The 27,975-nt window shown below is 46.2% G+C and overlaps 1 protein-coding gene across 3 annotated transcripts in view; it reads left to right on the forward strand.

Annotated features, from left to right (window-relative positions):
* The window catches only part of LOC135033722 (CUB and sushi domain-containing protein 2-like), a 1,450,369-nt gene that overhangs the window by 1,312,847 nt on the left and 109,547 nt on the right, over positions 1 to 27,975 (forward strand). For all 3 annotated transcript variants that reach the window (XM_063954204.1, XM_063954205.1, XM_063954206.1), the window contains 3 exons: positions 1,986 to 2,104; positions 3,179 to 3,248; positions 12,111 to 12,227. In XM_063954204.1, the coding sequence (XP_063810274.1) occupies positions 1,986 to 2,104; positions 3,179 to 3,248; positions 12,111 to 12,227 (306 nt within the window). The remainder of the gene's footprint in view (positions 1 to 1,985; positions 2,105 to 3,178; positions 3,249 to 12,110; positions 12,228 to 27,975) is intronic.

A 27,975-nucleotide genomic window follows, 5' to 3' on the forward strand; every position in this document is an offset into this window, starting at 1 on the left:
CAACATTCTATGTGACTCTCAGCAGTTTACATCTTCCTGGCTCTTCTGAACAGGAACTTGTACATCTGTGGGGTTCTTCTCTGAAACCCCAAACACAAGAGTTTAAGTGTCAAGCTGGGAAAAGTGTGGAGAAGGGGACCAGTGGGGATTTTGCCTATAGCAATCAATCAGCATCTGCCTATCGTTATATAGAATGTACTTGATAAATGCTTCCTCAAAGCTGATTGGTTGGTATGGCCAACTTCTCCACTGGTCCTTTTCTCCACTCTTTTCACTGCTTGATACATCAACCCCTCTCTTTTTCTAAAATACTCCTTTGTTTCACCTACATTTTTTATCTGATCTGAAAATGTACACATACTGTATAAAAAAGCATCCAACTGAGTTAAACTGGGTACACACTAGACGATATGTTGCCCGATCACGCGGACTGGAGCAACATATCGGGTACATTGTATAGTGTGTGCCCATGAGATGCACGCTCCCGCTGGCCGCTAGTGACATCCCCCTTTCGGCCCTGCAGCAGGGCCAATGAGGGATATCACTAGCAATTACTTGCTGCAGAATGCATCATGTCACTCATCACCCCCCTCCCGCCGGCAGTGATGTCGGGCTGGGTACATATCATCTAATGTGTACCCATCTTAAGGCAAGTATCTTAGGAATCAAAAAAATGTGCCTCAGATATAAAATCTTTGTGGAATACCTGTAAATCAGGACATTTATTAAACTATGCTCAATATACACTCTTTCACTGTAAATATGTTTGGGGTTCCTCCGAGTGCTCCAGTTTCCGCCTACACTTCAAAAACATACTGGTAGGTTAATTGGAGTCTGATAAAATGAACCATAGTGTGTGTGTGTGTGTGTGTGTGTGTGTGTGTGTGTGTGTGTGTGTGTGTGTGTGTGTGTGTGTGTGTGTGTGTGTGTGTGTGTGTGTGTGTGCATGTGTGTGCGTGTGTTGCACGGGAGTGTACGATATGTCTTGCCTTATATATTAGGGAATTTAGACGTAACAATAAAAAAATGTTAAAACATACATCTAACACTAAAACTACAGGCATGTTAATTAATAGTAATCTACAAAAAACTGAAAAGTATTTTCTAAAACTCTTTTGTTTAAACATAGAAACATAGAAACATAGAATTTGACGGCAGATAAGAACCACTTGGCCCATCTAGTCTGCCCCTTTTTTATTTTATCCTTTAGGCAATCTCAACCCTTTTTTAACCTTAATTCTTTGTAAGGATATTCATATGCCTGTCCCAAGCATGTTTAAATTGCTCTACAGTCTTAGCCTCTACCACCTCTGATGGGAGACTATTCCACTTATCCACTACCCTTTCTGTGAAGTAATTTTTCCTTAAATTTCCCCTGAATCTCCCCCCCTCCAGTCTCAATGTATGCCCGATCAGTGTCTTTTTATGATATAGATTAGCGTCTTTTTTATGACACTATGAGGCCTATTCATTATTGTATTTTGCCCCATTATATACATGCAAAAACTTTAGTTTCCCCATATTTTAGCAAAAGGAGCTTTCACATCTATTTCTTGTGTCCCTACAGTACTGAAGAGGCAGACGTCCCCATACACATGTTAAAATGCACAGGTCTTCTTAAACACTACTGCTTTTTGTAGTCTCTGCAGACAAATTGTTTGCAAACGTTTAAGCTTAGTTCCTTTGCTGATTTATACCTGTGAGTCTCGGTGCACTGTAATAAATAACGCGCTGCTGCTTTCTGTATTAACACTAGATGTCACTGTGCTAAACCCATTTGCCCTTCAGACACAGTAATGATCACATAACAAAGACATTGTAAATTGACTGGCTACCTGCTTTTTTGCTAAGCATCTACCCTAATACTCAATAGTAAAACATTTCGCATTCCCAAAATAGTCATGTGATATGCTAAAAAAATATGTATTTCTTCCACTGTTTTTTTTTTTTTTTTTACCTGACCAGTGTGCTTTGTTTCTATGTAGCTGTAGGTCTTCTCAGTTGCCCTGAACCATCTGTTCCCAGTAATGGAGTAAAGATTGGAGAAAAATACCTTGTGAATGATGTGATCTCATTCCATTGTGAACCAGGATATACCCTGCAGGTACTGAGGATTATGTTGAACTTATGTTTGAGAGTTCTAGAAGCAATGGGCCTAATTCAGACCTGGTCGCAAGCAGGCGATTTTTGCACTGCTGTGACCAGGTAGTCGGCGCCTACAGGAGGAGGGGGTATTCGCTGTGCAGGGGTGCGATCGGATGTGCAGGGAGCTGCACAAACAAAATTTTGTGCAGTCTCTGCACAGCCCAGGACTTATTCTTGCCGTGCGATGATCGGAGCCGGAGCTGACATCAGAAACCCTCCCTCCAAACAGGTAGACACGCTTGCATTATCCCGGTCAGTTGCCACCCACAAACGGCCTCTTCCTGTCAATCTTCTTGCGATCGCTGAAGCGATTGCTTTCTTCGTTCATCCTGTCGCTGTCCGATGATACCTGTCGCCGGTGGGGGGGGGGCGATGCGCATGTGCATTGCGGTGCATACACATGTGCATTTCAGACCTGATTGCAGCGCTGCAAAAAAAAGCTAGCGTGCGATCAGGTCTGAATGTTCTAGAAAATTGCCAAGAAATAAGTCTAAAATGCTTGGCAGAGTATAACCTGGACTATGGCATTCTCATGGGCTGGTTACACAAGGTGCAGGTTATACTCTACTCAGCAATGCATATATGCTCCTACCTACTATGGAACTCATATTATAATATCTGTAACAGTGTAGTGGTAATGGTTGGCACTATTTCTCTTGCATATTCTAAAATAAAACCTAGAGCTTTTCTTGGCTAGCATATTTTGCTGTTTAATAAGTAACATTGGGCTGTATCACAGCAGCTATATACAAACATTATTTTCGACTACCATTTTGGCATGGATGTAATGGTATTTCCTGAGTGAAAGTGATTCAGTATGAATATTTCCCATTTACTTCATGATTGGGTCAGCACAAGAGTGCTTTTGTGGCTGGAAAGTGGAAACTGCCACTGTTTCACCAATATAAAGCTTCAAAAAATATTATGTTTATATATTTTAATAAATGACTTCAATAAATGATATTGAAAAGAAATGTTACCCTATGATATTGTGCATCTAATGTTTTCATGTGTTGTGGATTATTCACTGCAGGGTCATTCTCATATCTCCTGTATGCCGGGTACAGTGAGACGCTGGAATTATCCTCCTCCACTATGTATCGGTATGTATAAATTCTTATATACTGTACACTGAATGTAGTGGCAGTGGTTAGTACTTATTGCAGCACTATAGCTTGTAAGCTAGACTTTCAGGAGTACATGTCACTATTCTTAGTTGTAATGCCTTATACAGGTATGTTGTATGTTGTGTATGTGCTGGGGAATATTAAAAGAGGAGGGGGCCTATGTGCAGTGTCTGTCCGTATCCCCTCCTCTGTAGCTGGCGGCACAAGAGCCAGAGTCTGCTGCATATGTGCAGGTCTCTGGGAAAATGGTGCGGCAGCTATTTTCCCAGCTATTTTTCTACTGCGCGTGTCAAGCACCATTTTCACAGTGACTTATGTAACGCTACCGCTGCCTACACGGTAGATGTAAGTATTGAAGAACATGGGTGCAGGGTGTGTGGTATTGGCCCCAAGTGCCTGTGTACTCCTATTATAGATATACCACTGTGTATTTAGGTTGATTACAGATAGCGTACATTTGAGACTAGTAACGACATTTGTCCAAGTTTGTTTTATTTATGAAGTGTTTACCTCCTTGCCTAGTTGTGCATTTGTAATGTAGTGTTTATCTGTCTTTGATAGGCCAGTCTTGATTAATAGATCTGAAATACTGATATTTCTCCACCTTCCTGCTCCATAATGCCCCTCCTTACTTAGCCCCTCCATACTGTATAATTTACCCCATTTTGGGCCTGTGGGGGCGGGGTGGCATTTTGGGTTAGGCACTAGAGGGTGGGGTTAGCTGTAGCTACCATCCCCAAATCTTAGCCCTGGCCACCACTCCTGGAGTCTTAGCCCTAGCCTCCACCCCCCGAATCTTAGCCCTAGCCTCCACCCCCCGAATCTTAGCCCTAGCTGCCACCACAAGAGGGTTAGGGTAGGTAACAGGGGAGGGGTAAAATAACTACCCCGTCCCCTGTCGGCATTCTCATTGTCGGGATGCCAGTGTCGGTCATGTGACATCCAGCATCTCGACAGCCGGGATCACGTACCCAACCCGTCTTTATTATTGATGGCATATTGCTTGTCCAGATATGCACTTTTCCTGTTAAGTGCAATCTGATTGTGCAAAATTAGTTCCATAAAAGCATACAATCGGATGAGATCTGATCTTCGCTAGCTCTCATCTAGTGCAAAAATCAGGTGTTTTGTAGAGGGAAACGGAATGTGCTCTATGGCCAATCAAGGTATTACTAAATACACAGGCGCTCAACTCCTTTATATTTAATATTAATAATCTTGCCCAACAAAATGTAATTTTGTGCAGTTACTCGGGTACTGAGATGATTTGAGCTGTCTTTCCCTTGGGAAGGCATAGGAGGTAGATGCCAGCCTCAGTGCTGCTGGTGCTCCGTGTCAGTGACTCTATGTCACAGCGTAGCGCCACATCTCCAGCCTGCCACTGACATGGAGGAGCAGCAGCATTACAGGAGAACGAAAGCATGCAGGGCAAGCTAAGTTTAATTAAAAGTATTAAACACACCTTTCTCCATTGTTGTTAATGTGGAAATTATCAGTTTAATTTTTAATCCATAGGATGCCCGGCACTCATAGTAACATAGTATCTAAGGTTGAAAAAAGACAATTGTCCACCGAGTTCAACCTACTGTGGTCTCCTATGCACGATTATTTTGTATAAAATTTTGACTGAAGTTGATGACTGCCGTTACATTTTACCTCTCTTTTTTATAATAACCATAGTGCGTGACTATGGGGGTAATTCCAAGTTGATCGCAGCAGGATTTTTGTTAGCAATTGGGCAAAACCATGTGCACTGCAAGTGAGGCAGATATAACATGTGCAGAGAGAGTTAGATTTGGGTGGGGTGAGTTCAATCTGCAATCTAATTTGCAGTGTAAAAATAAAGCAGCCAGTATTTACCCTGCACAGAAATAAAATAACCCACCCAAATCTAACTCTTTCTGCACATGTTATATCTGCCTCCCCTGCAGTGCACATGGTTTTGCCCAATTGCTATCAAAAATCCTGCTGCGATCAACTTGGAATTACCCCCTATGTGTTATGATTCCAGCACTCTGGTCAGAGGAGATCTTATGGCAAGGACCGGAGCACTGGAACGGAATGCTGGGGAAGGGAGCAGGACAGGAAAATAGCCCCTGGCGCCCTAACTCTGTTGTCTCACCCGTGTTGTCAGAAATCCCCTGCGAGACTATGGTTTCTTGAGCCCTTGGCAGCCGCGTTTGAAGGGCGGATTATGTCTGCCCAACTTCGATGCCCCCCGGTCTTAATGAGAGACAAAGGGAAACCCGAGACAGGGTGATAACAAGAGGCCCTCTAACTAAACAACCAGGCCAGGGGCTAAGCAAACTCAAAACTATAATATGTGCGGAGAAACCGCCAGGGAAAAGGACAACCAAAATATCCACTTGTCCAATTCTCCTACCCGGCACCGCAGAGTACCAGAGAGGACTTGTGGAAGCGGAACCCTCCGCAAATGCTCCAACACACAAAATATAAAAGGTAAAGCGGCTGAGCCGCAACACACGGCAGAGCCGCAACTCACGAACACCACTGGATATAAAACGGTGATCAGTCAGGACTCCAGGGAACCAAACGACCTCTTGGGATGAGATAACAACTCCCGAATACCGGACTTCTGAGGACTGGAATGACCGGATACAGCAGGACTGGAAACAGACTCTCAGCAAACAAAGGCAGCATGCAGGAAGCTATTACCGGCGTCTGTGAGAAGCCCTGGGAGTGTATTTAACAAGGAGTCCTCCAATCAGCTGCTAAAGGCTGATTAGAATAAATGCCGTGCAGCTGCCTTGCTGCACGGCCAGAGAGCAGGTGAATATCTTAATTTCCTAAAGCCTAGCAACGGGGAACGCGGTCCGCCAGTGGCGTCCCCGTTGCTAGGGTCCGTGCGGCTCAGCGCGCCCGGCGTCAAGCGTTGCTAGGGAGCCGGCGGCTGTACGTGCATGGCGTCTCTAGTTGCTAGGCGCCGGGCCGCGCAGACCATCAAGCGGACCCCGGCACCTAACAGTACCCCCCCCTTGAGGAGGGGTCAAGGAACCCCTAAAGCCAGGTTTCTGAGGAAATTCCCGAAAAAATGCCCTCTTGAGCCTTGGGGCATGAAGATCCTTATCCAGGACCCAAGACCTTTCCTCCGGACCATAGCCTTTCCAGTGAACCAGAAAATACAGCCGATCCCGGGACAATTTGGAATCGAGAACCTTTTTTACCAAGAACTCCTGTTGTCCCTGTACATCCACTGGAGATCTACCCTGAGAGATCTTCCGAGGAAATCTACTGGAAGAAACGTATTGTTTCAACAGGGAACAATGAAACGTATTTCCAATCCTGAGAGATCTTGGTAAACGTAACCGAAAGGCAACTGGGTTGACTCTTTTAATAATAAGAAATGGCCCAATAAATTTGGGTCCCAGTCTAGCCGAGGATTGTCGAAGCCTGATGTTGTGAGTCGACAACCACACCCTATCTCCCACCTTAAAAGTGCAAGGACGTCGGAGCCTGTCAGAAAATTTCTTCTCTCGAAAGGCCGCTTTTCTGAGAGCAAGGTGCACCTTTTTCCAAATGGCTCTGAGATGGGAGGTTAAGGTAAGCGAGGAGACTGATGAATGATGAAAAAAAGAATTAGCTCTGGGGTGAAAACCAAAAACTGAAAAGAATGGAGACTCTTTAGTGAAGGAATGACAAGAATTATTGTAAGCAACTTCAGCCAACGGAAGAAACTCGGACCAATCATTCTGGAGTTTGGCTGAATACAAGCGCAAATATTGTTTCAATGATTGGTTAACTCGTTCGGTTTGCCCGTTGGATTGTGGGTGGTAACCGGATGTTAACGACAATTTCATCTTCAATGAGGCACAAAAACATTTCCAGAATTGTGCGATGAATTGTGGACCCCGATCAGAAACAATATCAGTAGGCAACCCATGAAGCCTGAATACATGGCGGAGAAACAAAACTGCCAACCCTTGGGCAGAAGGCAATCGGGGAAGAGCAATAAAATGAGCCATTTTACTAAAACGGTCCACTACCACCCATATGACTCGAAATCCGGCTGAAAGGGGAAGGTCAACCACAAAATCCATGGAAATATGAGACCACGGCCTGAGAGGAACATTTAAGGGCATAAGTTGCCCGATGGGCAAGGAACGGGGAACCTTATGCTGTGCACAAACCTGACATGAATAAACAAATTCCTTGACGTCTTTAGAAAGACCAGGCCACCATACTGAGCGAGAGACTAACTCCAATGTCTTAGAGACTCCTGGATGCCCTGAAACTTTGTTATCATGGAATTCCGTTAAAACAGTAGCTCTCAAAAACTCAGGGACGTAAAGACGACCAGCAGGAGTAATTCTAGGAGCTTGGTGTTGAAGCTGTTTTAACTGGGTAAATAAATCTTGTGTGAGGCCCGCCCAGATGACCGAAGATGGAAGTATGGGGGTAACAGGATTGTTATTGTGAACCGGAAGAAAGCTACGTGACAGGGCATCAGCCTTAGTATTCTTGGAACCATGCCTGAAAGTGATTATAAATTTGAAACGCGTAAAAAATAATGCCCAACGTGCCTGCCGGGCATTAAGCCGCTTAGCCGATTCAATGTATTGCAGGTTCTCATGGTCAGTCAATACCGAAATAGTATGTTTTGCTCCTACCAGCCAATGCCTCCACTCCTCGAAAGCCCACTTTACCGCCAGTAACTCCCGATTACCAACATCATAGTTGGATTCAGCGGAGGAGAATTTCCTGGACATAAAGGCACAAGGATGTAACTCCAGAGACTCCGGATCCTTTTGAGAAAGGATAGCCCCCACTCCAACCTCCGAGGCATCAACCTCCACCACAAAGGGCAATTCCGGATTAGGATGTCTGAGGACTGGAGCCGAGACAAAGGCTTGTTTCAAGGCCCGGAAGGACAACTCAGCTTCACGCGACCAGTTGGTAGGATCCGCTCCTTTCTTTGTCAGAGCTACAATGGGAGCAACCAGGTCAGTAAAAGAATGAATGAACCTCCTATAATAATCCGCAAACCCTAAAAAGCGCTGAATTGCTTTTAAATTGGTGGGTTGCGACCAACTAAGGATGGCCTGGAGTTTCTTTGGTTCCATGGAAAATCCCTGAGGGGAAATTATGTACCCTAAAAAAGATACTTCCGTGACATGAAACTCACACTTCTCCAGCTTGGCATATAAATGATTCTCACGTAACTTTTGAAGAACCAGACGCACCTGGGTAACATGTTGTTCCATTGATTCAGAAAAAATCAGGATGTCGTCTAAGTAAACGACCACGAATTTCCCTAGGAAGTCACGGAGCACATCGTTAATGAGGTCTTGAAAAACTGCCGGAGCATTGGACAGGCCGAACGGCATCACCAGGTATTCGTAGTGACCCGACTGAGTACTGAAGGCCGTTTTCCACTCATCTCCAGATTTAATTCGGATGAGGTTGTACGCTCCTCTAAGGTCAATTTTAGAAAAAATCACAGCAGAACGTAACTGATCAAAGAGTACAGAAATCAACGGCAAAGGATAGGTGTTTTTAACTGAGATCTTATTCAGGGCTCTAAAATCAATGCAAGGTCTAAGCGAGCCATCCTTTTTCTCCACAAAGAAGAAGCCTGCACTTAAAGGAGATTTTGATGGTCTAATAAATCCTTTCTCAAGGCTCTCCTTTACATAATCATTCATAGCCGCAGTTTCTGGCCCGAATAATGCATATAATCTTCCCTTTGGCAATGCGGCACCAGGAATTAACTCAATAGCACAATCATAAGGCCGATGGGGAGGCAGAATGTCCGCATTGCCTTTGGAGAAAACATCAGCAAACTCCTGGTATTCCACCGGAATGAGTTCTGGAATGATAGCTGCTACTCTGACTGGAAACGTGATACATTCCTTATCACAAAAAGTACCCCAATGTGAAATCTCCCCCGACCGCCAATCAATGGTGGGATTATGAAAGGCCAGTCAAGGGTGACCCAGAACAACTGGAACTGCTGGGCAATGTGTAAGAAAGAACTCGATTTTCTCGGAATGTAGAGCTCCTACTGTAAGTAGTACAGGGGGTGTACGGAGAGAAATAATCCCATTAGACAGCGGACTCCCATCTAAGCCATGCATGGTGACACACTTACCCAAAGGTAACTGAGGAATGCCTAAGGCCTTAGCCCAAGTTAAATCCATAAAGTTTCGTGCAGCTCCACTGTCAACAAAAGCTGACACCGAAGAACTGAGGCTGCCAAAGGAAACTTTAACTGGGACTAAAAGGGAGTTATTCGAGGAGATAAGCTGCAGACCTAGGTGAACCACCTCACAATTCACCTGGTCAAAGCGTTTCCCGACTTGTTCGGACAATTACGAGCAAAATGTCCCTTACCCCCACAGTACAGACAAAGACCAGAATTTTGCCTTCTGGCTCTTTCTTCAGGAGACAGCCGGGAGAGACCCATCTGCATGGGCTCCTCTACGTCTTCAGGAATGGAATATACACACGGACTTGACCTTACAGGTGCTCCTTTTTCAGCCCTCCGCTCTCTGAGACGACGATCAATCTTAATAGAAAGCTCCATGAGTTTATCGAGAGTCTCAGGAGCGGGGTACTGAAGGAGACTGTCTTTTATAGACTCTGATAAGCCGAGGCGAAACTGACTGCGCAGGGCTGGGTCATTCCAGCCACAGTCGTTCGACCAACGGCGAAACTCCGTACAATAAACCTCCGCAGGATTTCTACCCTGTCTGAGAGCACGCAACTGACTTTCAGCGGACGCCTCTCTATCAGGGTCATCATACAAGAGCCCTAAAGACTCAAAAAAAAGCGTCAACTGACAACAATGCCGGATCCTCTGCTCTTAAACCAAATGCCCAGGTCTGAGGATCCCCCTGGAGCAAAGAAATAATAAACCCGACCCGCTGAGATTCAGTACCCGAGGAAGTCGGTCTTAAACGAAAATAAAGTTTACAGGATTCTTTAAAATTAAAAAACTCTTTTCTATCACCAGAAAAACGGTCAGGCAAATGCATCTTTGGTTCAGGGACTACCCTTGGGGAAGCTCGCAAAAGATCTTCCTGCGACTTCACCCGAAGAGAAAGATCCTGAACCATCTGAGTAAGTTCTTGAATCTGGCTGACTAAGAGCTGACCAGGATTTGGCCCTAAACCTGTTGGATTCATGAGGCCGATAAACTCTCACAAAACTGAATGAGAAAAAATTAAACCCCGTTTAATTTTAAGTTTTGGTATGGCCGGTAATAATGTTATGATTCCAGCACTCTCGTCAGAGGAGATCTTATGGCAATTACCGGAGCACTGGAACGGAATGCTGGGGAAGGGAGCAGGACAGGAAAATAGCCCCTGGCGCCCTAACCCTGTTGTCTCACCCGTGTTGTCAGAAATCCCCTGCGAGACTATGGTTTCTTGAGCCCTTGGCAGCCGCGTTTGAAGGGCGGATTATGTCTGCCCAACTTCGATGCCCCCCGGTCTTAATGAGAGACAAAGGGAAACCCGAGACAGGGTGATAACAAGAGGCCCTCTAACTAAACAACAAGGCCAAGGGCTAAGCAAACTCAAAACTATAATATGTGCGGAGAAACCGCCAGGGAAGAGGACAACCAAAATATCCACTTGTCCAATTCTCCTACCCGGCACCGCCGAGTACCAGAGAGGACTTGTGGAAGCGGAACCCTCCGCAAATGCTCCAAACACAAAATATAAAAGGTAAAGCGGCTGAGCCGCAACACACGGCAGAGCCGCAACTCACGAACACCACTGGATATAAAACGGTGATCAGTCAGGACTCCAGGGAACCAAACGACCTCTTGGGATGAGATGACAACTCCCGAATACCGGACTTCTGAGGACTGGAATGACCGGATACAGCAGGACTGGAAACAGACTCTCAGCAAACAAAGGCAGCATGCAGGAAGCTATTACCGGCGTTTGTGAGAAGCCCTGGGAGTGTATTTAACAAGGAGTCCTCCAATCAGCTGCTAAAGGCTGATTAGAATAAATGCCGTGCAGCTGCCTTGCTGCACGGCCAGAGAGCAGGTGAATATCTTAATTTCCTAAAGCCTAGCAATGGGGAACGCGGTCCGCCAGTGGCGTCCCCGTTGCTAGGGTCCGTGCGGCTCAGCGCGCCCGGCGTCAAGCGTTGCTAGGGAGCCGGCGGCTGTACGTGCACGGCGTCTCTAGTTGCTAGGCGCCGGGCCGCGCAGACCATCAAGCGGACCCCGGCGCCTAACACTATGCCCCGTAACCCTGGATATCATTATCCATTAGGAATTTATCTAACCCATTCTTAAAGGTGTTGACTGAGTCGGCCATTACAACTCCCTCAGGCAGGGAATTCCAAACATGTATCGTTCTTACCGTAAAAAAGCCTTTATGCCGTATTGTGCGGAATCTCCTCTAACCTGAGTGAGTGTCCACGAGTTCTCTGTGTTGATCTAACCAAAAACAGGTCCTGCGCAAGATCTGTACATTGTCCCCTTATGTATTTGTAAATGTTGATCATGTCCCCTCTTAATCTCCTCTTTTCCAGTGTGGCACTGATTCGCTCATGTAGTCCATTCAGTGTTTTATGCAACCCTGACATGATGGTACTCTATGTGTCACCTAATTGTAGCATTGGCTCTGCCTCTGTGGTGTACTTGGTTTATACTTCCCCCAAATAATGCAACTACTCTGTTTTCTATTTACTGCATTATATACTTACATCTAGATGACCCGTCTTTACTTGTCTTGTTCTTCTTTCACTGAGACAGAATTTACTTAAACTGCCTGCTCCCCACAGTTCACTAGTACTTCAAATACTTCACTCGTTTTCCTCTTACAGTTCTAAAACCCACTGCTTCTGCTCTCTCCTTAGCCCAATGTGGAGGAGTTACAGAAGACATGGAAGGTGTCATACTAAGCCCTGGATTCCCAGGAAACTACCCCAGTAATTTGGACTGCACCTGGAAGATCTCTTTACCCGTGGGATTCGGTGAGTGACAGCACAGTCACATTTCATATACAGTAGGCTTCAGTCTAGGAACACCTGCCTAATCAACCGTGACAGCAGAGGTTATCAGACTTTATCTGATAGAGATAAATGGTGCTTATCATGGTAAGATGTTGCTGTGGGTAATGTGAAGTGCACAGCTGCTGGATGTTTTTAATGCACAATTTGCACAAAGTGATCTGTTACCCACAAGCAATAATAATGGCCAGATTGGCTGATTACTTTAAAGTTACCTAAAATTGCAATACATGGTACCGGAACACTTGCACAATTCCATTTTTATTAGGATTTGTACCATGCTGAGCAATCTGTGAACCCCTGTGGTTTGTGTGGGTCCACCAGGAAGCATTGCAATACGCGTGATTCCCACCAAGTCACCCGATCTGTCCATTTTCACGCTTCTACCAAATGTGGCATTGTCACATACACAGAGTGGTGTCCCCTTTTAATTTACATGGAGATGATTTAATGCAGACCATATGTAGTTATTCCTTTTCATTCTTCTAAGAAGAGAGAGAATAAGCAGAGCAGTGAGCAGATTAAATATTAATGTGGTCAATGTGTGGAATTAATTGTCTGCATGCCATTAAACACAAAATAGTTTTACCAGCTAATTAAAGCCAGGTTATAATGAGATGTGACTTTCCTTAACTCTTCTCCTTCACTAGACTTAACAACTGTGAAATGTAACATTCAATTTTATTTCATTGATCTAGATCTAGGGAGAAAATGTTAGTGGGCTATGTACTGTGGAATTGCTTTACATACAAGTAATGGCATTGCACATGATTCCTGTATGTGAGAGTTGTAAACAGGCTTTCCTGCAAGGCTCAGATTTTACTTCCGCGTGTACATTATAATCTACTTTTGAAGTGAATAATCCTAGCACTAACTTTACTAAACAGTGTTTTTCTGAGCTGTTGCATGTTCGGAGGTATCGGTTGCTGGATTTAAAAGAACAATATAATTGAATACAAAACTGGACGCATTTTGTATTGAATATTATTGACCATTTAAATGCAGAGGCCAACAATGCAATGATTTTGAAAAATCTTTTGAGCAACTTTGTTACATACAGGAAGTAAAAGTGGTACAGTAATTGTTGGGAGAGAAGCTATTATTAGAAATATAATGCAGGGAGCCTCTATCAGGCCAACTGCTCTCATTGTATGGAAACTTATACATATGTACAATATTTGTGAAAGGTCCAATATATTTTTCAGGTTAAATTAATTTGTATTTGTGGTTTAGTGCACTTTAATGACTCGGGATACAATGGTACCAGATTACAATTGCAAAAGTTCAAAAAAAAGAAAAAGTCAGAGCAACAGTTAGAAGACCTGTGATGTTAATAATCTGGTACTGTTGCTGTAGATCTTGGTCTCCTCCAGGGCTGGCGAAAGGGGGGGGGGGGTCAAAGGGGACACCTGTACCGGGCCCCAAGGATCAGAGGGGCCCCAAGTATAGGCAACTTAGTGCCCAGAAGGGATGTAAGCCATCTTGTCCAAGTAAGCGAGCTGTAGGCGATGTGGGTGCGGTCTCAGAGTGACAGGAGCCTCTCACACACAGTGACTTTGTGGTACAAGTGTGCATCTACTCTTCTGAGTCCAGCCCTGTTGCAGGCATTTACGGGACATGGCAGAAGCTCCACTGCCAGGACTCCTGTACCCTGCGCCGGCCTCTTCTGGTGGGGTGTGAGTGCCGTATGGTACCTGCTATGCGGTGTGAGGACCTGTATACTGGGGAGTGCAGCACAGGTGTGGCTTGGTGAGGGGATACAGGGCTTTGGGATGGGGTGGGGGAGTTGTGAATGCAGCATGGAGTAATGGAGAGAGACAGAACTTTGGGCATGTGAGAGGAAGGAGAGAGGGAGACAGACTGTGGTGTGTGTTGGTGAGGAAGCAGAGATATATGTATTTATATATGTGTATAAATAAATATATATATATATATATATTTATATGCCCTTACAAAAATGCTGCTGCAATTAAATTTTGGCTGAAAGTGGCTGTCATTATGAGTGCTGCAGTTGAAACTTATTTCTGTTGCCGGCCCTGGTTGAAATTACCTCTCTATCTGTCCCTATGTCCCTGCTGCCTCTCTATCTGTCCCTGCATCCCTGCTACCTCTCTATCTGTCCCTACGTCTGTGCTGCCTCTCTATCTGTCCCTACGTCTGTGCTGCCTCTCTATTTGTCCCTACGTCCCTGCTGCCTCTCTATCTGTCCCGAGGTCCCTGCTGCCTCTCTATCTGTCCCTACATTCCTGCTGCCTCTCTATATGTCCCTACATCCCTGCTGCCTCTCTATCTGTCCCTATGTCCTTGCTGCCTCTCTCTAGCTCTCTGTTTCTATGCCTCTGCTTCCTATTTCTGTCCCTAAGTCCCTGCTGCCTATCTCTGTCCCTATGTCTTTGACGGCACTCTCTCCCTCTGTGTGTTCCTGCTGCCACTCATTCTGTCTTTGTGTTCCTGCTGCCACTCTCTCTGTCTCTATGTTACTGTTGCCTCTATTTGTTCCTACATACCTGCTGCCTCTCACTTTGTCCCAACTGTATCTCACCAAATCCTTGCTGAGCCTCTATCTGTCTCTATGTCCCTGCTGCCTCTCTATCTGTCCCTACGTTCCTGCTGCCTCTCTGTTTCTTTTCCCCTGCTGCCTCTTCCTGTCCCTACGTCCCTTCTGCCTCTCTCTCTCTGTTTCTATGCCCCTGCTGCCTCTTTCTGCCCCTAAGTTCCTGCTGCCTATGTATGTCCCTATGTCTTTGCCGTCACACTCTCTCTGTGTCCCTGCTGCCACTCTCTCTGTCTCTATGTCACTGCTGCCATTCTCTCTCTGGAGATCTGAGGGGCCCCCTTAAAAATGTTGCTATGAGACCCACAAAGTTTTAATCACGCCTCTGCCTCTATATAAATATTGGGCTGATTCAGAGATGGACGCTAATTGCACCTCTGCAGAATTATGCAAAAGCTACATGAGGTGTATAAGTAAAAAAGTAACCAAGAATTCTTTGATTCGCTGCTGCATCTGAAGGGGCAGCATGAGACCATTTGTGTGCATATAGGACATCTAGTAATTCTGAGGTTACTCAGGATGTTGCGGCACCAGATCACTGCATGTGCAGTGTCATGCCTGCTCATGTGCAGATCATTAAACATCAGAGATTTATGTAAATCTCAGAATCAGGCTCTATATGTGTAACCAAATATCTACCCCTACTAGCTAATAACACTGTTCTGTAACATGACTTTTATCTTTTATCTTTGGCCTAATCTGAGCCATACCAGGAACTCCAATGGCACATCGTCTCCTACCGGCATTACAACATGGAGGTGTAAGAGAAAACCTGAGATTTGGGCACTACCATAAGTGCCCGATATGTGCTCAGCTGGGCAAGAGAGAGATGTAGCAAACCTTCTAAAGAGTTTGTTGTCCATAGCAACCAATGAGCTTCTAGCTATCATTTATCAAAAATATTCTATAAAATGATATCTAGAATTTGGTTGGTTGCCATGGTCATTGGATGGTGGTCACTGGGGATGCTCCTTGTATTGAATATCTCTCACTGGAATGGTACACAGAGACATTGTGATTTATTTTTTATTTTACACCGCAAGGAAAAATGTGAGACCAGTGGGTGTTTAACAATGGATGAGACCCCAGTCAGAATGATCTATTTTATAGTGATCTTTTACCAAGTTGGTGCTAATCTTTGGAATTCCCCGCTGTTAGATTAATCATTTAATGTGTCTACTTGTCACCTTGGTGTGCTGCCTACCAGTACAATGCCTCACCTACTGGTGTGATCACCCACTGTGACACTATCTTTCTGCTGAGGCCACTACATGAAGCCACTTTTCAGATTTTTCCAGGGCCACTTTAAGTTCCCTATCTACCCTTGTCTGGCATAGAAGAAACGTGAATGATAAATCAAAGTAAATGTACCAGGAGGGTATTGACAAGCCATTAGAAAGTTATTTGAATATGGAAACCCTTTTTAACATTATCTTATACTGTAAATTTCTTACCCTGTTTCTAAGACAAATACATTGTCAATTATTAAGTTAAATTGTTAATTAAGTGAAAGGGAGACATGATATTTTCCGGGAGATGTATCAAGCCACGGAGAGAGATAAAGTTGGGTATTTTCCCAAAGCAAATGATGCTTCTAACTACAGGTATAATTTAATGCACTGTGCTGGATAAGTGACAGAAGATGATTGGGTGCTTTAGACATTTCCACATTCTCTCTCTCCAAGTCTTGATAAATCTCCCCCAAGAGTGCTGTATATAAAATATATGTCTAGCTGCTATAAAGTAAATCAGGAGCACCAGCAGGACAGTAGAGTAACAGTCATATCAGTAATAATTTGCGGACCCTGTGAAATTAGCATGCAATAAAGAACGGAGACTCAGTCAATGAATACATAAAACATTTTTAGTTTATGCTAAAATATGAAAAAAATATTATGAAGAATATTTAACAAATAATATTTGCGAGACGTCTCAGAAACAGTTGTTTTGGAGGCTGCCCACAAATATTATACAGACCCTGAATGTATGTATTGGGCGCTGCAATAGATATTGAAGATATCTGCTGCATTCCCTTTACTGTGATTGAAAAGCAGCCACCAAAAGTTTCTACAGCAGTTGGTAAACTGCGAAACTCACCAAGCTCCAGAGGGGATAATTCAGACCTGATTGCTCGCTAGTTGGTTTTTGCAGTCCAGCATTCGCATAGTCACAGCCCACCGGGGTGTGTATTTTAACTGTGCATGTGTACTATCGCATGTACAGCCGAGCGGTACAAAAAAACTTTGTGCAGTTTCTGAGTTGCCCAGAACTTACTCAGCCGCTGCGATCACTTCAGCCTGCCTGGGGCCGGAATTGACGTCAGACACCCTGCATTTTTCCAACCACCCCCACACCCACAAATGCCTTCTTCCTGTCAGTCTCCTTGCAATCGGCTGTGCAAATGGATTCTTCGTAAAACCCATCGCACAGCAACGATCCGCCTTGTACCCGTGCGACGCGCCTGCGCATTGCGGTACATACGCATGCGCAGTTCTGACCTGATCACAGCGCTGCAAAAAATGCTAGCGAGCGATCAGGTCTGAATGACCCCAAGAATGCGAAGCATTTCTGAGTTTGGCCCGGCAGCCAATGCCATTTCTAAATGGCGTTTGTATCCCGTGGGCTACATTATGCAATTCTTCCCAGGAGAGGGTTCCTTGGGATCCCTCTGCATTAATGTCTGCTCTCACATACGCAGTCTGACGAATGCACATGTGACGTTGCGCAGCCGGGGTCTAAACCCAGAAGTAAAGTGATCGCATTAGCGATTATTTTACTTCTTATACATTGCAGGGACAAGCATGAGATTGATACTCATTATGGCATAAAAGCTACACCTCTGGACTCACAAAGAGTCATCCTTCAGCACTCAGGAGAGGAAAAACCCCCTTGGGGGGAAACCTCTGTGGAACCATGGCCTCAGGATTGCCCTTCCCTCTGGGCAGTAAGAGGTATACTAATAGGGGGATCAGTATGATATCCTATTGGTCGTAATCCTGATGCCGGGATCCCGGTGCAAAAAAGGCAGACAGGGGTGAGTAAGGGGTGTTTTCCCCTCTCCCCACCCCCTTAACCCTCCCTGTCCGCAGCCTAACACTGAACTCTCCCTTTGTGCCTAACTCTAACCCTCCCACAGAGGTGCCTAATCCTAACCTCTGTCCCCACTGCCTAACCCTAACCCACCCTACCCACAGCCTAACCCTAACATATCCCCACCCGCAGCCTAAATCTAACTCCCCTGGGTGCTATGGCTAATGGGAGGGGTAGAATACTTACCTATACCTGCCTATACTTGCCAAAGGTCAACTGCTGTGTAGAAGAGGAAAAGATGAAAAAACATTGTTAGTGGGTGAACAAGCAGAGAGACAAACTGCAAACAGTGGTGTGGTTGTATAGAGAGACAAATCTCTCTATGTAAATATGTTACTCTAACTATTGAGGACATGGAAAATGCTTAAAATAAGGACAATTGAATTAACCCAAAGGACCAGTTGTTTTTATATAGCACACACATTGGAGGGGGGATAAGTTCTTTCTTATAGTAATATTTATTTATTAACAGTTTCTTATATAGCGCAGCAAATTCCGTTGCGCTTTACAATTTCAAACAACAATAACAAACTGGGTGATAACAAACAGTCATAGAAGTAGGAAGGCCCTGCTCGCAAGCTTACAATCCATAGATATAAGTGGGTACCTTCAGAATAGAAATTTGACCAGTAAATAATAAAAGCTATAAATTGCTAACATTTAGGGGTCAATCCAATTAAGTACGAGTTGCCATTGCTGCAATGTTTCAACATTGGCAATGGCACCCAAACTCGTACTGCTTGTGGCCAGATAGGGCTGTGGGCACTTTTGAGCGAGTATAGGCTACATCTCATTAAATGACCCCTTAGTTGTTAAATGTGCTAAAATAGTAAAATATTATGGAGTAATTGCGAGCCTGGTTGTTAAAGCGATCGTTGCTGCAATCTTTTGCCGTTTGCAATTGCATCGTAGTACACCCTGAGTGAGTCTGAGCTGTCGTAGGCTGAACAAGTCTCCTAGACACAGAGGTCTCTCCAGCATCAACACAGGTCGCAATGGGTAATTTATACACGTGCACAGAAAGATGTTTGAACAGAAATGACACACCTGTGTACAGTTAGCCACCCCCGTTACCACCCCAAGTGCCAACTTCCTGTCAGTCACTTTGCAATGGGATCCTCTATGTGAGTTAATAGTTAATTGATAAAAAGGTCCCCTAGTTCACTATCTCCAAAGGAGCAGCTCTTCCAGTTTTGACATTAGTGGAAACGAACAGAGAAAAATAGGCTCCCTACTACTACTGTGGGCATTATATGTATAGGTGGCACTACTACTGTGCGCATCATGTGTATAAGAGGCATTACTACTGTTGACATTATACATATAAGGGGCACTACTGTGGACATAATGGCCCTCATTCCGAGTTGTTCGCTCGCTAGCTGCTTTTAGCAGCCCTGCAAACGCTAAGCCGCCGCCCTCTGGGAGTGTATCTTAGCTTAGCAGAAGTGCGAACGAAAGGATCGCAGCGCTGCTACAAAGAAAGATTGTGTAGTTTCAGAGTAGCTCCAGACCTACTCCTAGCTTGCGATCACTTTAGACTATTTAGTTCCTGTTTTGATGTCACAAACACGCCCTGAGTTCGGCCAGCTACGCCTGCGTTTCCTGAGGCACACCTGCGTTTGTATCTGACACGCCTGTGTTTTTACACACACACCCCGAAAACAGTCAGTTACCTCCCAGAAACACCCACTTCCTGTCAATCACTCTGCGGCCAGCAGTGCGACTGAAAAGCGTTTTTAGAGCTTGTGTGAAACTGCATTGGCTTTTGTGAAAGTACGTCGTGCGTGCGCATTGAGCAGCATACACATGCGCAGAAGTGCCAATTTTTAGCCTGATCGCTGCGCTGCGAACAACGGCAGTTAGCGATCAACTTGGAATGACCACCAATATGTAAGCAGTACTACTACTGTGGGCATTATTTGTAAGGGACATTAGAACTGTGAACATTATGAGTATAGGGGCACTACTACTGTGGGCATTATGTGTATATAAGGGGGCACTATTACTGTCGGGATTATGCATGTAAGAGGCTCTACTTCTGTGGACATTAGGCGTATAAGCAGCACTACTACTGTGCGCATTATGTGTATAAGTGGCACTACTACTGTTGACATTATGCATATAAGGGGCAATACTGGGGGCATAATGTGTATAAGCAGCACTACTACTGTGGGCATTATTTGTAAGGGGCATTACTACTGTGGACATTATGTGTATAATGGGCACTACTGTGTAGCATAACGTGACTAGGGGGTGCTACTGTGTGACGTAATGTGAATAAAGGACACTACTATGTGGCGTACTATGAATCAGGGGCACTACATGCAGTGTAATGTAAATAAGATTGTGATTTTGTGTGATGTAATTTGAATTTGGAGTATTATTGTGTGGTGACATACCTTCTTTGTGAGACCACACTGCTTTTTTCAGCCAGCTAGGTGTCATTTTTTGGGAGGCTCAAACTTATAATTTGCAGGGGGGTGCCAAACACCTCAGCATTGCCCCTGCCCCCACACCATCTGTATGTCCCATACTGAGCTGCCCCCTTCTGCATGATTTGTATTGTCCAATCTCCCCTAACATAGTCTCTGTTTTGTACTGTGCTCCCAGTGTCCGCGGTGTGTGTGTGTGTGTGGGGGGGGGGGGGGGGCAGTTGGGAGGCTCCTATCAATCGCTGCTCTGCTGTAGAGCAGCGGTGATTAGACGCTGTGTGCATGCGCTGTGCAACATGCCCCATTTTCTGCAACGATGCCTGTTGCCGCAGCATCGCACTCCCTGATCTGCACATGCGTATATATCTAAAAACATCAGAGATGTATGTACATACCGGGTTTATTTTTTGGGCAAAGCAGTAAATTAATCCTTAAATCTCTTTTAGGGTGAACTGCTTTGACAAAAGACTTCAAAAATCATAAATCATCCCCAGATATGCAGGCATAGATAGTTATAATTGGTAGCATCAGCAAAGTCTACAGCTATAAATGGGATCAAAGGGGTTTTGTACAATGCGCCTTAATATTTTCTCACAGTGAGGGGGGGGGGGGGGGGTGAAACCATCCTGCAGCCTGAGTCAGGGGGTTGTAAGGGGTATATTTGTTAATGTGTGTTTTTTGGGTGTACCTGCAAATATAATGGGTCCTGTAAAGAAATAGGGTGATTCTGCACAAGATCATTCTGTACATTCAGTAAGTGCAATGATTGGACTTCCGAGTTTAGGACCCAGGAGTCCTTCTGCTCACGCACAGAATGATGCTCGCACCGCAAGGGACACTGAGAGGGATCCATTTAGATCTGCAGTGCGCTGTGCAAACAGTCGCACCATCGGACTTCGAGTAACTCCATAGGGTGAAACCACTCACCCTCTCTGGGGAGAATGAGAAAAAGTCCAGCACTCCACTCTCCCAATTACCGTACTTGTCCTGGTGCCCTCCGAGATGTCCAAACATGAGTAATTACACGATATGGAACAGCACTACTCATGGTCACACACAGAATAGATAACTGAAAGGCAGCCTCTGTCCTTAATGTAGCCCACAGGAGATAGAAGGGTATATGGGGAGAAGCAGACGGCTGATTATTTATTTCTGCTCCAGTTATCAGGGCTGGCGACGGGGGGCGGTCAATGGGGACACCTGTACCAGGCCCCAAGGATCAGAAGGGCCCCAAGGATATGACACTTATTGTCCGGCAGGGATGTGAGCTGTCTTGTCCAAACAGGACAGCGAGCTGTAGGCTGTGTGGGCGCAGAGTGACAGGAGCATCTCACACATACTAACTGTGCGGCACAAGTGTGTGCCTGCTCTTCCGGCTCCAGCTCTGTTACAGGCAGTTATGGGACATGGCAGCAGCTCCCCAGGCCAGGATTCATGTGCTCTGCACTGGCCTCTTCTGGTGGGGTGTGAGAGCCGCATGGTACCTGCTGTGTGGTGTTCGGCTCTGGATACTGGGGAGTACAGCGCAGGTTAGTCTCTTCCCAGGGTAAGAGTGGATCGGTGAGGGGATACAGGGCTTTGGGATGGGGTGGGGGAGCTGGGAATGCAGCATGTAATCATTTGGGAGAGACAGACTGTGGGGTGTGTGGGAGGAAGGAGAGAGGGAGGCACAGACTGTGGTGTGTATGGGGGAGGAAGGAGAGATATACGTGTATAATAAATATATTAACCGTTTGTTTATATAGGGCAGCAAATTCTGTTGCACGTTGATATACTGTGTATATACATATATATATATATATATATATATATAAAATGCAAAAAAGAGGCGGCACTTCCAGCTTTTTAAAGTGAAAAACTTTTAGTCACGAACGACGTTTCGGGGGGTCTCACCCCGTCATCAGGATAGTGTACATAGCAACAGAACGGACATTATACTTACATGCTGTCCGTCCTTCCGCCCGCCGCCAGCCGCAGCCCAGGGACGCCGCCATCTACTTCCGGGTTCAGATCCCTGACGTCACCGGAAGCAGCGAGCCCGCATGAACCTGCGCCGGGAGGTCTAGGAAAGACAGGCCGCATGGATTACGTGTCACCATGGTAACAAAACACACATGTGGTTACTAAACAATAAGATGTGAGGAAAAGCCTCACAATAAATAAGATTTTACTCACCGGTAAATCTATTTCTCGTAGTCCGTAGTGGATGCTGGGACTCCGTAAGGACCATGGGGATTAGCGGCTCCGCAGGAGACTGGGCACAACTAAAGAAAGCTTTAGGACTACCTGGTGTGCACTGGCTCCTCCCACTAAGACCCTCCTCCAGACCTCAGTTAGGATACTGTGCCCGGAAGAGCTGGCACAAATAGGAAGGATTTTGAATCCCGGGTAAGACTCATACTAGCCACACCAATCACACCGTATAACTCGTGATACTATACCCAGTTAACAGTATGAAATATAACTGAGCCTCTCAACAGATGGCTCAACAATAACCCTTTAGTTAGGCAATAACTATAAACAAGTATTGCAGACAATCCGCACTTGGGATGGGCGCCCAGCATCCACTACGGACTACGAGAAATAGATTTACCGGTGAGTAAAATCTTATTTTCTCTGACGTCCTAAGTGGATGCTGGGACACCGTAAGGACCATAGGGATTATACCAAAGCTCCCAAACGGGCGGGATAGTGCGGATGACTCTGCAGCACCGAATGAGCAAACTCTAGGTCCTCCTCAGCCAGGGTATCAAACTTGTAGACTGTTGCAAAAATGTTTGAACCCGACCAAGTAACAGCTCGGCAAAGTTGTAAAGCCGAGACCCCTCGGGCAGCCGCCCAAGAAGAGCCCACTTTCCTCGTGGAATGGGCTTTTACAGATTTAGGGTGCGGCAGTCCAGCCGCAGCATGTGCAAGTTGAATCGTGCTACAGATCCAGCGAGCAATAGTCTGCTTAGAAGCAGGAGCATCCAGCTTGTTGGGTGCATACAGGATAAATAGCGAGTCAGTTTTCCTGACTCCAGCCGTCCTGGAAACATATACTTTTCAGGGCCCTGACTACGTCCAGTAACTTGGAATCCTCCAAGTCCCAAGTAGCCGCAGGCACCACAATAGGTTGGTTCACATGAAAAACTGATACCACCTTAGGAAGGAATTGGGAACGAGTCCTCAATTCCGCCTTATCCATATAAAATACAGATAAGGGCTTTTGTATGACAAAGCCGCCAATTCTGATACACGCCTGGCCGACGCCACGGCCCACAGCATGACCACTTTCCACGTGAGGTATTGTAGCTCCACGGATTTAAGTGGCTCAACCCAATGCGACTTCAGGAAATCCAACACCACGTTGAGATCCCACGGTGCCACTTGAGGCACAAACGGGGGCTGACTATGCAGCACTCCCTTAACAAAAGTCCGAACTTCAGGCAGTGAAGCCAGTTCTATTTTGGAAGAAAATCGATAGAGCCGAAATCTGGACCTTCATGGAACCCAATTTTAGGCCCATAGTCACCTCTGACTGTAGGAAGTGCAGAAATCGACCTAGCTGAAATTTCTCCTTTGGGGCCTTCCTGGCCTCACAGCACGCAACATATTTCCACCATATGCGGTGATAATGGTTTGCGTTCACTTCTTTCCTAGCTTTAAATAGCTCCGGAATGCCCTTTTCCTTCAGGATCCGGCGTTCAACCGCCATGCCGTCAAACGCAGCCGCGGTACGTCTTGGAACAGACAGGTCCCCTGCTGCAGCAGGTCCTGTCTGAGCGGCAGAGGCCATGGGTCCTCTGAGATCATTTCTTGGAGTTCTGGTTACCAAGCTCTTCTTGGCCAACCCGGAACAATGAGTATAGTTCTTACTCCTCTCCTTCTTATTATTCTCATTACCCTGGGTAAGAGAGGCAGAGAAGGGAACACATACACCGACTGGTACACCCACGGTGTTACCAGAGCGTCCACAGCTATCGCCTGAGGGTCCCTTGACCTGGCGCAATATCTTTGTTGAGGCGGGACGCCATCATGTCCACCTGTGGCCTTTCCCAACGGTGTACAATCATTTGGAAAACTTCTGGATGAGGTCCCCACTCTCCCGGGTGGAGGTCGTGTCTTCTGAGAAAGTCTGCTTCTCAGTTGTCCACTCCGGGAATGAACACTGCTGACAGTGCTAACACATGATTTTCCGCCCATCGGAGAATACTTGTGGCTTCTGCCATCGCATCCTGCTTCTTGTGCCGCCCTGTCGGTTTACATGAGCGACCGCCGTGATGTTGTCTGACTGGATCAGCACCGGCCGGTGTTGAAGCAGGGGTCTAGCCTGACTTAGGGCATTGTAAATGGCCCTTAGTTCCAGAATAATTATGTGTAGGGAAGTCTCCTGACTTTTCCATAGCCTTGGAAGTTTCTTCCCTGTGTGACTGCCCCCCAGCCTCGAAGGCTGGCATCCGTGGTCACCAGGACCCAGTCCTGTATGCCGAATCTGCGGCCCCCTAGAAGATGAGCACTCTGCAGCCACCACAACAGCGACACCCTGGCCCTTGGAGACAGGGTTATCCGCCGATGCATCTGAAGATGCGACCCGGACCACTTGTCCAACAGATCCCACTGGAAAATCCTTGCATGGGACCTGGCGAATGGAATTTCTTCGTAAGAAGCTACCATCCTTCCCAGGGCTCGCGTGCATTGATGCACCGACACCTGTATACGTATTAGGAGGTCTCTGTCTAGAGACGACAACTCCTTGGACTTCTCCTCCGGGAGAAACCCTTTTTATCCTGTTCTGTGTCCAGAACCATACCCAGGAACAGTAGACGCGTCGTAGGAACCAGCTGCGACTTTGGAATATTCAGAATCCAGCCGTGCTGTTGTAGCACTTCCCGAGATAGTGCTACTCCGCCGAACAACTGCTCCCTGGACCTCGCCTTTATAAGGAGATCGTCCAAGTACGGGATAATTATTTCGGCCATTACCTTGGTAAATACCTCTGTGCCTGGGACAGACCAACGGCAACGTCTGGAATTGGTAATGACAATCCTGTACCACAATTTTGAGGTACTCCTGGTGAAGAGGGTAAATAGGGACATGCAGGTAAGCATCCTTGATTTCCAGTGATACCATGAAATTCTCCAGGCTTGCAATAATCGCCCTGAGCGATTCCATTTTGAACTTGAACCTTCGTATATAAGTGTTCAAGGCTTTCAATTTTAGAATGGGTCTCACCGAACCGTCTGGTTTCGGTACCACAACATTTTGGAATAGTAACCCCGGCCTTGTTGAAGGAGGGGTACCTTGATTTCACCTGCTGGAAGTACAGCTTGTGAATTGCCGCCAGTACTACCTTTCTCCGAGGGCAGCAGGCAAGGCTGATGTGAGGTAACGGCGAGGGGGAGTCGCCTCGAACTCCAGCCTGTATCCCTGTGATACTATTTGCAGAACCTAGGGATCCACCTGTGGGCAAGCCCACTGGTCCCTGAAGTTCCCGAGACGCGCCCCTACCGCACCTGTCTCCACCTGTGGAGCCCCAACGTCATGCGGTGGACTTAGAGGAAGCGGGGGAAGATTTTTGATCCTGGGAACTGGCTGCTGGTGCAGCTTTTTCCTTCTTCCCTTGTCTCTGTGCAGAAAGGAAGCGCCTTTGACCCGTTTGCTTTTCTGAAGCCGAAAGGACTGTACCTGAAAATACAGTGCTTTCTTAGGCTGTGAGGAAACCTGAGGTAAAAAATTTTCTTCCCAGCTGTTGCTGTGGATACGAGGTCCCAGAGACCATCCCCAAACAATTCCTCACCCTTATAAGGCAGAATCTCCATGTGCCTTTTATGGGCAGCATCACCTGTCCACTGCCGGGTTTCTAATACCCTCATGGCAGAATGGACATTGCATTAATTCTGGATGCCAGCCGGCAAATATCCCTCTGTGCATCCTTTATATCTAAGACGACGTCTTTAATATGCTCTATGTTAGCAAACTATTATCCCTGTCTTAGAGTATTAATATTATCTGACTGGGTATAAGACCACGCTGCAGCAGCACTATTTATGCTAAGGGAATTGCAGGTCTCAGTATATAACCTGAGTGTGTATATACAGACTTTAGGATAGCCTCCTGCTTTTTATCAGCAGGCTCCTTCAAGGTGGCCGTATCCTAAGACGGCAGTGCCACCTTTTTTGACAAACGTGTGAGCGCCTTATCCACCCTAAGGGATATCTCCCAACGTGACCTATCCTCTGGCGGGAAAGGGTACGCCATCAGTAACTTTTTAGAAATTACCAGTTTCTTATCGGGGGAACCCACGCTACTTTACACACTTCATTCATTTATCTGATGGGGGAACAAAACACTGGCTGCTTTTTCTCCCCAAAAATAAAACCCCTTTTATGTGGTACTTGGGTTCATGTCAGAAATGCGTAACACATTTTTCATTGCCGAGATCATGTAACGGATGTTCCTAGTGGATTGTGTATATGTCTCAACCTCGTCGACACTGGAGTCAGACTCCGTGTCGACATCTGTGTCTGCCATCTGAGGTAACGGGCGCTTTTTTGAGCCCCTGATGGCCTTTGAGACGCCTGGGCAGGCGCGGGCAGAGAAGCCGGCTGTCCCACAGCTGTTTTACGTCATCCAGCCTTCTATGTAAGGAGTTGACATTGTCGGTTAATACCTTCCACCTATCCATCCACTCTGGTGTCGGCTCCAAAGGGGGCGACATCCCATTTATCGGCCTCTGCTCCACCTCCACGTAACCTTCCTCATCCCACATGTCGACACAGCCGTACCGACACACAGCACACACACAGGGAATGCTCTGACTGAGGACAGGACCCCACAAAGTCCTTTGGGGAGACAGAGAGAGAGTATGCCAGCACACACCAGAGCGCTATATAATGCAGGGATTAACACTATAACTGAGTGATTTTTCCCCCAATAGCTGCTTGTATAAACAATATTGCGCCTAAATTTAGTGCCCCCCCTCTCTTTTTAACCCTTTGAACCTGAAAACTACAGGGGAGAGCCTGGGGAGCTGTCTTCCAGCTGCACTGTGAAGAGAAAATGGCGCCAGTGTGCTGAGGGAGATAGCTCCGCCCCTTTTTCGCTGACTTTTCTCCCGCTTTTTTATGGATTCTGGCAGGGGTATTTATCACATATATAGCCTCTGGGGCTATATATTGTGATATATTTGCCAGCCAAGGTGTTTTATTGTTGCTCAGGGCGCCCCCCCCAGCGCCCTGCACCCTCAGTGACCGGAGTGTGAAGTGTGTATGAGGAGCAATGGCGCACAGCTGCAGTGCTGTGCGCTACCTTGGTGAAGACTGATGTCTTCTGCCGCCGATTTTCCGGACTCTTCTTGCTTCTGGCTCTGTAAGGGGGCCGGCGGCGCGGCTCCGGGACCGAACATCAATGGCCGGTTCCATGCGGTCGATCCCTCTGGAGCTAATGGTGTCCAGTAGCCTAAGAAGCCCAAGCTACCACCAGTTAGGTAGGTTCGCTTCTTCTCCCCTTAGTCCCTCGCTGCAGTGAGTCTGTTGCCAGCAGATCTCACTGTAAAATAAAAAACCTAAAATATACTTTCTTTCTAGGAGCTCAGGAGAGCCCCTAGTGTGCATCCAGCTCAGCCGGGCACAAGAATCTAACTGAGGTCTGGAGG

This window comes from Pseudophryne corroboree, chromosome 2 (genome assembly GCF_028390025.1).
Source record: "Pseudophryne corroboree isolate aPseCor3 chromosome 2, aPseCor3.hap2, whole genome shotgun sequence".
In the NCBI taxonomy this organism is placed as follows: Eukaryota; Metazoa; Chordata; class Amphibia; order Anura; family Myobatrachidae; genus Pseudophryne; species Pseudophryne corroboree.